Source organism: Pectinophora gossypiella, chromosome 10, assembly GCF_024362695.1.
Source record: "Pectinophora gossypiella chromosome 10, ilPecGoss1.1, whole genome shotgun sequence".
In the NCBI taxonomy this organism is placed as follows: Eukaryota; Metazoa; Arthropoda; class Insecta; order Lepidoptera; family Gelechiidae; genus Pectinophora; species Pectinophora gossypiella.
In genome coordinates this window covers 4,647,522-4,660,392 of record NC_065413.1, presented here as the reverse complement: position 1 = coordinate 4,660,392, position 12,871 = coordinate 4,647,522, and the positions used below count along the sequence as shown (strand labels likewise).

The 12,871-nt window shown below is 32.9% G+C and overlaps 1 protein-coding gene across 6 annotated transcripts in view; it reads left to right on the top strand.

Moving 5' to 3' along the window:
* LOC126370207 (peripheral plasma membrane protein CASK) overlaps positions 1-11,932 on the top strand; it is a 403,706-nt gene extending 391,774 nt beyond the window's left edge. For 5 of the 6 annotated variants that reach the window (XM_050014990.1, XM_050014988.1, XM_050014991.1 and 2 more), the window contains 5 exons: positions 1,809-1,928; positions 2,230-2,340; positions 2,700-2,807; positions 3,159-3,334; positions 3,672-11,932. In XM_050014990.1, coding sequence (XP_049870947.1) covers positions 1,809-1,928; positions 2,230-2,340; positions 2,700-2,807; positions 3,159-3,334; positions 3,672-3,851 — 695 coding nt within the window. In that variant the 3' untranslated portion in view covers positions 3,852-11,932. The remainder of the gene's footprint in view (positions 1-1,808; positions 1,929-2,229; positions 2,341-2,699; positions 2,808-3,158; positions 3,335-3,671) is intronic. The other variant, XR_007566841.1, reaches the window with a different exon arrangement.
* Positions 11,933-12,871: the final 939 nt, after the last annotated feature.

Genomic DNA, 12,871 nt, shown 5'->3' with positions numbered 1-12,871 from the left:
GTGATACAAGCTCCCTTTTATCTATAGTTAATTTCGAAACAGAATTGTTACTTTGCATGGTTTCAGTACCAACTATATTGTACCCATGCTCCGATAGTAAATGATATTATATTGTAACACTTATATCAACCCTTTTACCTGAACTTATAGTACTTACCGCATAACCAGTCCCCATGTAATTCATAATCTTATATAATTTATTACGCCGTAAAATATTTTTTGTAAACAGGGAGATTGTATAACCCCATGGAGTATTTAATATGTAAATGCTTTGGGAAATGTCTTGCAATTTGCGTTGTGGTGACCTTACCTTATCAAGCTTGGGTTTAAAACTTTTAATATTACTGAAAACTCCTACAAAAGATTTCAAACAATCCATCACATACAGATCCATCCTTTAGATTTTTCACATCAAAATCATTTAACTTACTAATTTCTAATCACTTCTAAACACAATTACGACGTTAGTCAAACGCTTCATCTTCGTGTGTCCATTCCCAAATTTTTTGACTCACAACTTTTTGCCACTTCCTCTTAAAAAAACAAGACATTTTCCAAAATAAATGTGCCCAACAAGGAGTAGTGACCTTACCATGCCATTCCATTGTTGCGTTTGCATGAACCGTGTTGTGATGTTGTGCGGCTAGGAGCTGAAGGATGCGTCTCCCATACTGATGGCTGCGAGAACACAGGTACTTACTTATCTTCGCTTTCTATTAGTAAATGTTTGAAAAGTGTGTTGTTCTATGGGAAAATAAAAGTTAAGAAGAAAAAGCCCTCTAAATCTGTACTTACAAAAAATTACAGAGTTAGTCAACGGTCTTCTGTTTTTTTGAAATCGTCCTAAATCAAATCTTCATTTTTAACAATCTGCAAGCAAAAAAGTGTCAAATAGTCTCCCGCAGGACTTCACAATCTTATAGAATCTATCAATATTGCGTATTGTATGTTGTCCGTCCTTAATGAGTAGAGTAGAGTTTTTCTAGACACACACATAGTTAAAATGTTCTTACCAAAATGAAAGAAATGTATAATGTAATGTTTCCTTTGTCAAATGCTAACATTGATGCTCATTCTGGCAGACACAAACTTATGTATTTCTCGTTCTTGAACTTATCGACAGAGGGCACTATTATTAGTTTTGTCAAACTAAGTTAAAATTAAAGTACAGTCATGAGCAATATAATGTACCCACTTTAGGACTCTGTCGCACTCACATATTTGACATTTAGTGAGACTTACAGTTCAATTTGTCAAAAAAGTTACCAAAGTGTATACATCTTAATGCTCGTGACCGTACGTGAATTAAGTACTAAATTGACAAATCGTAATAATTCACAAAAGTGATTTATTTTTGCAAGCGGATTTTAAGTTTCGTCTGTGTGACGGCACAATAGATTTTTTTATATATTTTTTTTTAATGTTGAAAGGTGTACCTATTGTATGCATGAGCGTTATCGTTGGTTTATTCAGATTTAGATCGTTTAAAACTTTGGACCAAATTGGACTAACAACTTTTGAGTCACTATAATTATTTACGATATCTATCGTCAAAATTAAGTTACATTTATACAAACATATTTGTATTTAATTTATTTTTGAGGATAGGTATCGTAATACAAATATATTTGTATGTAGGTATATTCAAGACTTTATTTCTTAACGCGCTTCGTTAGATTTAATAAAACATTAAAGCAGTTTTTTTATAGAAATTCACTTTTATGATTAAAAAATCAGCACTTTTTGATTTCTCAGAGACCTCTCGGTGGTTACTTTGGTCATGTTTTCATTTGGTCATCTTGTTTCAGTCAACTGTTCTATATTCGGACGCAAGAAGAAGCAGTCCAAAGACAAATATTTGGCGAAACACAACGCGGTATTCGACCAACTGGACGTCGTGACATACGAAGAAGTTGTCAAGTTACCTTGTAAGTATTTAATACAATCATCATACATAAAAAAAAACCAGTAAAGTTCCATACAAACTGCTGCATAATAAACAAAGAAAACATAATAGAGGCGTTGACTTTGCCATTGAAAAACTATTGTCTCTGTACATCGTCATAGGATCGCAATTAGCTTACGTAAAGGTCAAAAATCCTTCAAAAGTAAATTCGTGTTAGACCTACGTAATGTTTCCTATTGCATATTTGTGATGTGTGATGGTAAGTAGTAGGTAATAAATAGAAGGTATGATCGGATTTGATAAACATATGATATACTTTACAGCATTCCAAAGAAAGACAATAGTACTGTTGGGTGCACACGGCGTTGGTCGTCGTCATATAAAGAACACGCTCATCGCTCGTCACCCAGACTTATACGCATACCCTATACCACGTAAGTAACAGCAGCAATTTTCTATCCTAAAAACAATAAAATTATAAAAAAAAATACAAAAAGCCCAAAAAAAATACCAGAATCCTAATTGTCAAACACAACCGATATAAAAAAAAACACAGCGACATAACTGTCGCGTTGGACGATTTTAATGAAAGACCGTACTAAGTAGAATAAATTATGTGGTCACTATTGCAAATGGAAATAGGTGTCAGCTTTTGTATGTGAACATAGAGGGGCCTATCCTTCTGCGGTCCAGATTTCCAGACACAAAAAATGGGATTTTGATTTCAGAAGGATTTAGAATGAAAATTGTGATCCGTATTGTGACAGTATGCTTGATGATTCCTTTTTTTTAGATACCACTCGACCTCCAAGGCCCGATGAAGAGAATGGCAGAAGCTACTATTTTGTGTCTCACGAAGAAATGATGGCTGATATTGGTGCCAATGAATATTTGGAATATGGTAAGCTTCGCTGTTTCTCCGAAAAGTCTTAAAAAATATCTTAGAAGCTTTAGTAGAATTTAAAAAAAGTAGAAAGTGTTTTATACTGTTCAGGATCAAGATGTGGATGGCTTTGACTTGGATAGTCAAATAAAGAACGCTTTACGCTCTCACCTAGGTCAAATCCAGGATTTCCTGTTCCATTACTCCAAAAACATCTAAACTCTTCATCAAACAGTGTTAATGTCTCTTGGGATTTTTTGATCAGCTAAACAGGGCACAAAGCTGAACTTATCATTGGCATAACGTCAATAAAATTCGTGATCCTTATTTTTATTTTTCATGAGCTTTAAAAAACCTTGACATCCCCAGGAACGCACGAAGATGCAATGTACGGAACGAAGCTGGAAACTATCCGACGTATCCACGGAGAGCGTCGTATCGCCATCTTGGACGTGGAACCTCAGGCTCTGAAGATACTGCGGACAGCCGAGTTTGCGCCGTACGTCGTCTTCATCGCCGCTCCTCCACTCAATAATGTTGCTGATGTGAGTATCAACGTGTACCTACTCAACTTGAACATTAATCGTTACCGGTGAAGATGTGGGGCTGTTAGAGAAGAGGGCTACTTGAATCGCCAAAAGGACTAGCAAACCGGCAGCAGACTACATTTCTTAGAGGAAGATTGAGTCTTCTAGTGTCCGCTGGGTCGTTAATTCAGGTGTTTCCTTAGTAACTTATGCAGATATTCATAATCTGCTCTAGTAACATACGGCCATGCAAAATTGAAAACACCTTCATTTTCATAATTTACCTAGACAAGCTTCTGTTACCTCCGTAAATGTTATTTTTTTTGCATTATAATCGTGACGTTTCCCGTTTCAGTACGACGGCTCTTTAGAAGTGCTGGTCCGCGAATCTGAGCAACTCCGACGCACATATGGCCATTACTTCGACCTGACGATCGTCAACAACGATATCGAAGATACTTTAGGCCAACTGGAAACGGCCTTGGTACGACTTCGCTCCACTCCGCAATGGGTGCCCGTGTCCTGGGTCTATTGACAAACTGATTTTTACCTGTAAAGTAATTTAATACCATCGTCAAATTGTTGAATGTCACTTATTGTTCGAAACTAACTCTGTGTTGCCATGTACTCTGGATTGCGAGTGTGTTGGTGAATTTTGCACAAAGGTACAAATTATCAATGGTGTACATGATATTGTACATGTATACAATGCTGAATAGTGTGACTGTAAGTGTGGGTGTGGAACTTTATCATACACAATAAGTGACTTTTAAGAGTTTGATGGTTTTACTCTGCTAATTTGTCGGAAAAGAGCGTAGTAAACTTCGCGTTGGTACCTATACTTAAATTACCTACATTGAATCCTTTAAGAAACTCTAACGAAATTGACACTTTTTCATCAACTTCGGCGCAATCTCATCGACTATCTACGAAATGTGTAATGTGAGTGACGGATTTAGGGTGGTATTAATAAACTAATATCAGCTTCGAGACTGCCCTCAAGATCATGTCAATGTGACATTCTTATATAAAAACAGGGACTTGAGCATGATCTTGAGGGCAGTCTCAGCTGAGATTAGTTTATTAATACCACCCTAAGAGTTGATTTTAGACAAGATAAGATAAACAATGGACAGATGAGATCTGTTCGACGTGGAAGAAGGTTGTTGTTCCAAAATGACCCTAGTTGACATTGTTCGTGATCGGATGGTTATGTAAAGCAGGATGTGCTTGACAATGAAAGACATTCGTGTGAATGTTTGCACATTTGAATGTGTGCTAATATTTTCTCGAAATATTCTTTCTGAAACAAGTCAAAGATGAAATCTATTGAGGAAGTTGAAAACGTTAGTTTGACATTCACAGCTTGAGTGCTTTTTTGGGAGAGTAGTCTCTAAAAAATCACCATTAAATCTTCTTCCTTTTTCTTCACAATAATTCACTTTAAATGTTTCAATTTTGTCTTATTCCCACTTTAAAGAATATTTAAATTTAAAGAAAATATAACAACGTAGTGCACCATAAAATTCCGTTCCTGGTCACACTGTACCTACAAAAAATAAGATAATCGAAAAAAAATATGGTTTTGTTTAAAATATTAAAAATCGTTACGTATTAAAATAGTACAAATATTTTAAAAGACATAAGTACGTTACTTCTGTTACTTTATGAAAACTAGTAATAATTAAATTGTTATGTTGCATATTTATATTATTTTAACTTTAAAAGTAATATTTATAAAAGCTGTCAAACAACTTCTTTAAATTAAGGCATCGGAAAAGTCTACAATAATGATATAATTGTTTGGTGCAAAAGCTCAATTTCACTATGTGCCAAATATGTAAGAAAGAACTAAATTAATAAAATATATCGAATTAGACTTGCGCACGATACGTTCACGAGACTTTTGGAACAATGTACATAATTATATTAGTAATTAAATTTAAAAAGCAACTAATTCTCTAGAACTATACCGTAGTCAAAATGTTTACTTCAAAATTTAAATCTAAGATCTCTACTACTAGGTTACTGTTATGAATTTAAATCTTGTCGTTATACAACTACGTGAAGGCATTGTTAGTTCCTACACTTTTTCTTTACTTTAGAAAAAGGCAAAGGCACGAAGGCGTAGTGCCACATTTTGATGCGTAGGTAATTGGAATTTGCTGTTTTTTAGAGTTCCGAATCTCAAAAGGAAAAATAGTTCCGCCTTATACGATCACTTTGTTTTTATTTTATTTCGGTACTTACCGCGCTTTCATCATGCGGTAAGGGGTAAGGGGTGGGTAATCATTGGTGGTAGGACTTGTGCCAAGTCCGTCTGGGTAAGTACCACCCTCATACCTATTTCTACCGTGAAACGGCTATCCTTGCTGTATTTCGGTCTGAAGGGTACGAGAGCCAGGGTCATTACTGGGCACACGAGACGTTCAATCTCTTCTCAATCGTCGTATCTGTGATCAAGGGGACACAGGTATGATTGTGTATTGGGTAACAGTGTGCTCTTACCACAAGAGGCATTGTTTACCCGCCATTTTATTTTCAGTCAATAATTTCAAATTTCGAACTTATATCAATTTAATTTTCGAACGAATACCTTTCCATGATTTGTTATTGTTATTATTTGTTGTGATAAATTAAATTTATAATTTATTTCAATTATTTATTTAACAGTGATTTATGTCCTTACGATTAGTTCCAGTGCCTTCCGTAGTTGTAAAACCGTCTATTGACTATATCACAGGATTAGAAATCACAGGGTTGCATGGATCAGACTTAGTAATTTTAATTGTGGATAATTTCACTTCAATTCTGTATGCTTTCATTCTCTAAAATTTTCGATGTCTTTTTATGGATTTATTTCGACGTTCGGTGCCATGGAGTTCTCTAAATCACTTTTTTTAAATCTGCTGTTATTTTTTCGTGGCTGAGCATGATATTGGTTTGCAAGACAAAGCAGTGGCATATGCGTGAAGCTGAGATGGTTAAGTTTTCACCGGGTACTTGCCCATCTCTAGATAGATGTGTGGTGGTGTGGTATTGTTTTGCAATGTCTTAATATCGGCTCAAGTTACTCTTCCTTTTCAAATGTGTGAATGGCCAGTAATTCACATATCATTCTAAACATCATTACATTGTTTTTTTATGTTATGGAAAGCCGTCAAGAATTCGGAATGTTTATGGCAATATCTGGATATGTCAATGAAGCAAGCAGAAGCCCAAGCTTCTCTTAGGAATTTTTTAACGACTATTCGTAACATATATTTCTTCATGGCACCATAAATAATTTCCATTTATATTTTTTCTATATTTTTACTATTAAGTATACTTGTTAGTTTTACTTCAATGAGGTAGTTTCAATAAAACGAGCGTCATTAAACACTGGCAACGATTGAAAATTCGCAGGTTTCAATCGTTACAGTTGAACCTGCAATCGTTGGACACCAAAAACAATAAACATCTATTTGACCCAAAATTCATCGAAATTCCGTTACCTCGTTGAAGTAGACGATTTTACAGTAATTCACACGCCTGCACTAAAGCATTCCTGTACATAAATTTAATTATAAAGTAGCAAAATTTTACTATATAACTCTCACATTTCTCTATTTTTAATTTAAATTATGTCTAGGCTAAATTAATATTTCGTAAGTGTTCAAAACGCTGTGGTTTTTCATCTTTATGTAATGTTGTTATTGATAATCTTTATTCTACATCTGGAGTTATTATTAGTTATAACTGTATGTCATTTCTGGAATGTTACTTCTTGAAGGCCATCACATCTGCCGAAATCGAGATTCCACGCGTATTATGAAATTACAAAATAGTACTTACCTACTGAGTTCATTACTGAGTTATTAAGTAATATTCGATTCCATAAAGTTCGCCGCATTTTCTTATTACACACAATTTCATTTCATTTTTTTTAATTTCTGTCATGTACTTAAAAATGTTTGGGGTTTTCTACCTTAATTGTTTACTTTTTTAATCCTTGAATGTCACGCTTATTTGTAATTTCATAAAACTTTTCTAATACCTTACGTAATATTTTCTCAAAATTTTTAGTTAATTTTCGTAATTTATTTTCACGGAGGCGTCACTTACTTTTTCATTCGCGTTGTTGTTTTATGTACCTTTTCAAATGTTGATTGTTTTACCTCTTGAAATGTAGATGTAAGGTCAATAGTGAATTAATGTAGTTAAAATATCTTTAATTAGTACAAGGTTCAGGTCGAGGTTGGTTGGCAATCGCTAAGGGCAGTGGCAAGCACTAGTGTGTTTTGTTGAAAGAGATATCAGTGTTGTAATTTTTAAATGTTTATAAGTTTCATAAGTACCGTTTTGTTATGTGATAAAATTATTTTGCTATCAATAAGGGTGTTATTGTAGGTGTCTACACATTTTTTTAAATTAGTTGCTTAATAATTTAAAAAAAATATGTGACATCATTTACAACGTGCAATAAAGTAAATTTCTGAATCTCAACAAGTTATTATTCACTAAGATCTTCTGTTATGGTTTAATGGCTTGTTTAAGATTATGAATTTACCGAACCCTTTACTCTGTAAACAGTTTTGATGTTGTGTCAAATCTAGTAAGATTCATTTGTGTCGCATTTGTTTAAACATCAAACATTTATATTCCTACTACATTTTGAAATTTACCTTCTTCTTTACGGGATTTTCTTAAGGGAGTTAGTCAAAACAAACAATTGTCTCCTAAGGAACCATATAATTTGTTTTAAACATAGTTGGTTGGTACAAATTATATGGTGAATTCGTCGTCAATGGTTTGATTTGATTGAAACGTTGACCTTGTGTTTTATTCACCTTTCAAGCTGTCAGGTTTTGTAATGTAATATTTTTCAAACTACTTACTACCTATAACCGAATATTTTTTTATATATAATATATAGCTCTTGTATAAGTTTTCACGACAAATGTGTAAGTCAATTCTGACTAATATTGCCCCAAATGAATCATGTCAGCATTTAGTTAAGTAATATTATGATAATAAGGCACAGCGGAGTAAGTAACTAGGTATGACTTATTTGGGGCCACCAGTCCGTGTTGATTTACTTAGTAATTTTGAGAGAAAATTTATACTATTTATAACCCATGTTATAACCCATTATCTAATACTACCAAGTAAATTGCAAGTGCACTTTAGAGGTTCATTTTTGTAAATATTGGCATATACCTGATTATATTTCTTTCTGACTGCAATGTCTATTGGCCAAACTTTGTAAGTCAAAATAGCTTTTAATTCCCCAAAAGAAACACAACAATAAGGAAAGACGAACACTTTGGTAATGTGTTTCCTTTGGGGCCGGCTACTGAACTACAAATTTTATGCTAATAGGCCTTTTCACCCAACTACGGCAAAGCAAAAACGAGGGTTATGTATTTGACCTACGTAACGTTCGTGAATAGCCTATATACGTCCCAACGCTCGGCAAATTTTACCTTTCTTTCATTTTTCGAGATTTTGCTAAGTGTGTTAGTCAAAGCAAAAAATTGTCTCCTAAGGAACCATATAATTTGTTGTAAACATAGCTGGTTGTGCGAAATATATGGTGAATTCGTGGTCAATGGTTTGATTTGATTGACACGTTGTTTTGTATAATCTTTCAAACTACTTAGTACCTAAAACCGAATCATTTCATATTGTTAGCTCTAAACTAGTATAAGTTTTCACGTCAAATATGTAAGTCAATACTGTCTAATTTTGCCCCAAATGAATCATGCCAGCATTTAGTTAAGTAATATTATGATATTAAGGCACAGCGGAGTAAGTAAGTAGGTATGACTTATTTGGGGCCACCAGTCCGTGTTGATTTACATACTAATTTTGAGAGAAAATTTATACTATTTCGTCTTTTTTGTTACACTACCAAGTAAATTACAATCATACCTATTAAAGAAGTTTCTTTTTTGTAAATATTGGCACATACCTAATTATTTCTGTCATCTAAATCTTCTTAAATGCAACTTGTATCTTGCAATTCACTCGTAATTATTGTAATATTGGCTCAATATTTATAATTTCTACCCAAAATTATTTTTTTTATAATATAATGCTTTTTAAACTATCTTGAATCGCGCAGTTTTTACTAAATTAAAAATAAAAACATTTTATTTAAAATATTGGCTCAAATTATTTTAAAAAACTTGTAATCGAAACATAGAGTATTATATTTTCCGCAAATGGAGCAATGAGTTGAGTAAACCGGTGCTACACTGCTTCACTTCGGATAAACGTCTGTCTTTATTTGCAATTTTTTGCATTATTATAAAGCCAGTTTTAATAATTTATAAATTACAGCAATCTATAAATTCACATAATTTAACTGGGAATTATGTGAATACCTCTTCGGATGATTGAGTAATTATTTTGTCTGTTTTTTTTATGAGAAATTAATCAAATGTAATGAATAATTTGTCATAAAAAACGCGACTGCTTCAACTTATAAATTGATATAAAACTAGAATATTCCCAGAAGAAACATTCAGGAGGCCAGTGATGAAATGTTTCTTTTGGGTCAAACTGTCTATAATAATTTATAAATTGAGGGTTTTTTCTTCTAATATAATATATATCTAAAATCATTACAATACTGGCAGTAAGATGTGGCTGGCTAAAATAATTTTTAATTTTTTAATCAAGTTGTAAATAAAACTCTGTGAATCGAAATGGATCTTACTGCGAACTTTTAGTCTGTTCTGATTCACAAGTTTTATCTAGCCTGTATTTTTGAAATTACCTATTTTATTTTATATTTCACAAAAACAATATATAGCGACACAAATGATTCTTCTTGGAATTTTAATTTCACAATATTATACCTGTATTTTTCCGTTACTAATATTTAGGTGTATTTATTTCCAATAAATTCATAATTTAAAAAACTATGTTAGTCAAAACAGATTCAATACCGTCAAAGTAAACATCGCGAACGACAACCGAGTACGACTGAGCACCTTTGGCGCAAACCCTTTGTTTTGAGTAACAAGTTTGGCGACTTAATAATGTTTTGTATAAGATATGTCTCTCTGAACGGTATTTCGCGGTGTAGCCCTATAAATCGAAGCAAGTCGTTGGTATTCGTATACCCTAAGAGGGCTATTCACGTGAACTGATAAAGACCTTCACAGTCATGTGAATATTTCTTTTAGAAGGTTTGCTTAGGTCTATAGGTTTATAACGTACAGAAACGTTGAGTGGTGTGTCTGTCCAAATTGTTATTAAGTAAGTACCTAATAAAAAAATAAATTGTGAAATATGCCATCATAATAATGATCATACGGCATAGACAATGAAATATAGAAACAAAAGATTCTTTTAAAAGTATTTATTAGAACAATAAAACTATTCATCGTTTAAATTGTATGGTTAAAACTTTGCTTGTTAAATTTTGCAATCCTATAATCGAGTTAGCGTTATAATATTTATAATAATTGTATTTTCTTTTCCTGTATGTTAGTGCTGCTCCTTTACGGATGAGTGTTTGAGAGTCTATGATAAATAATAAGTAATTATATGTAATTATTAAAATATTCTGAGAGTATTTTTAATGTTGTAAGCATCACAAAATTTAAACGCCTTTCCCATAACATTCCATTTGTTTCTTATTTGTTATTCAATTTATTATTTTTCATTTTTGACTAAGCCTGTGGTTGGGCTAGTCTCTTTGTAATATCAGTTTCTTTTATCTGAAAAATATAATTTTAATTTTATTTATTTACAATTTATTGTTGTTTTAAATATTATTAAAAAAGTCTAGGCTTTGTTAAAATTAATTAATAATGTGATTTTAGTTTTAGTGGCTCCTTATGTGATTTTATATTTAATCCTAATTTGTAATCTAATTTAGGTCGTCTTTATTGTACTTATTTTAATTAAATCCATTATTTTCCTGTGATGTTATGTTCAAGCTAATCGATATATTTCACCGCATTATAGAAAAATAAAATAACAATGAAATACGTAGAAAAAAATACCTACATACAAAAATAACTATTTAATGTATCGAAGTTTAAATGTAAAATCACATGAAATTGAACGAATCTTAACCATAGCGGAATGTAATAATTAAACCTATTAATTTTAAATGTTCAGTGCAAGTTGTTGATGCTTAAAAACTTCCCTTTTTAAATCTTACTCAATTTTTTTTTATTACATAAGTACCTAGTATTTTTAATTGAAATGATTGGTAGATTATGCGCGTACAGGCTATTTTTTTTGTGCGTGGTCCGTTAATTTGTACCGGACGCGCGCACAAATAAAATAAAATATTGCCTGAATTGTCTCTCGTTGCATACGAAGTTATGGCAACACCTACCGTAAAGAAGTAAAAATGGATTACATAATTTATTTCACGAAATTGTAATATTTATAATCTAATTTACTGTTCATTCCTTAGTTTATTGTACATGTAACAACTTGTAGTGAACGTAATATATTATAGGTGAATAAATTGTCACGAAATGTACTCGTATCAGTGAATTGGGAAAGATAGTAATTTTAATGTCACTGTGGGTTTATCGAGAACAACTTAAGATGACTGAAGTAAAATCTTATTATAACTGTTAAAATTGAATAAACCGCACAAAATAATGAATTGTTTTATTTTCATCGTAATTATATACCTGGGTGTCAAATCTGTGGGACTACTACATAAAAAAACTCTAGCTTATCGAGTTGAAGACACCCTGACGGCCCTTAATGAAACTAACGTTCTACATTGTCTTTGCCATAGAGAGAGAGAGAGAGAGAAAAAAACAAACAAAGAATAGCATAGAATAAACAATGATACTACATTGATATCTACACTTCTCATCAAAAAAATCGAAACACCTTGCAAGTTTACGTTTTGTCAGGATTATCAGAAAAATGTGTACATTTAGGAATAAATGTTAAATGTCGTTTAATAGTGAGTAATATGAGCTTATCAAATCTTAATGTTAATGTTCTAAATTTAAATGAATTTTTCATAGGTTTCGTATTTTGTTAAATGAGTCATTTTTATTCCGTATGGAGTATAAAGGAAATGGATAAAACAACACACGTAAATGAAAAAAAAAGCTAAAAACGTTTATTTAATAACTTGTATTCCCTCCCCGAGCTCTAATTACTGCTTCCATACGGTTCTTCATCGATCGGATGAGAGTCACGATCACATGCTGTGGTATATTGTCCCATTCCTCTTGGATTGCATCTTGCAGCTGGCTAAGCGTTTCTGGGGCAGGATCTCTTGCTCGAATTCGTCTCTTTAATTCATCCCACAGATGTTCAATGGGATTCATGTCCGGGCTTCTTGCTGGCCATTCCATAATAGAGATATCGACTTCGTTAAGATAATCTCGTACGACGCCCGCGGTGTGAGCCCTAGCATTGTCGTGCATGAATATGAAGCCGTTGCCAATAAAATGTGCATAGGGCATCACATGAGGCTCGAGACACTCTTCGACGTACCGATGACAGTTTAGTGCAGGCAGACGTGGCCCAGACACGAAAGCAAGCTCTGTCTTACCGTCGGCGCTGATTCCTCCCCAA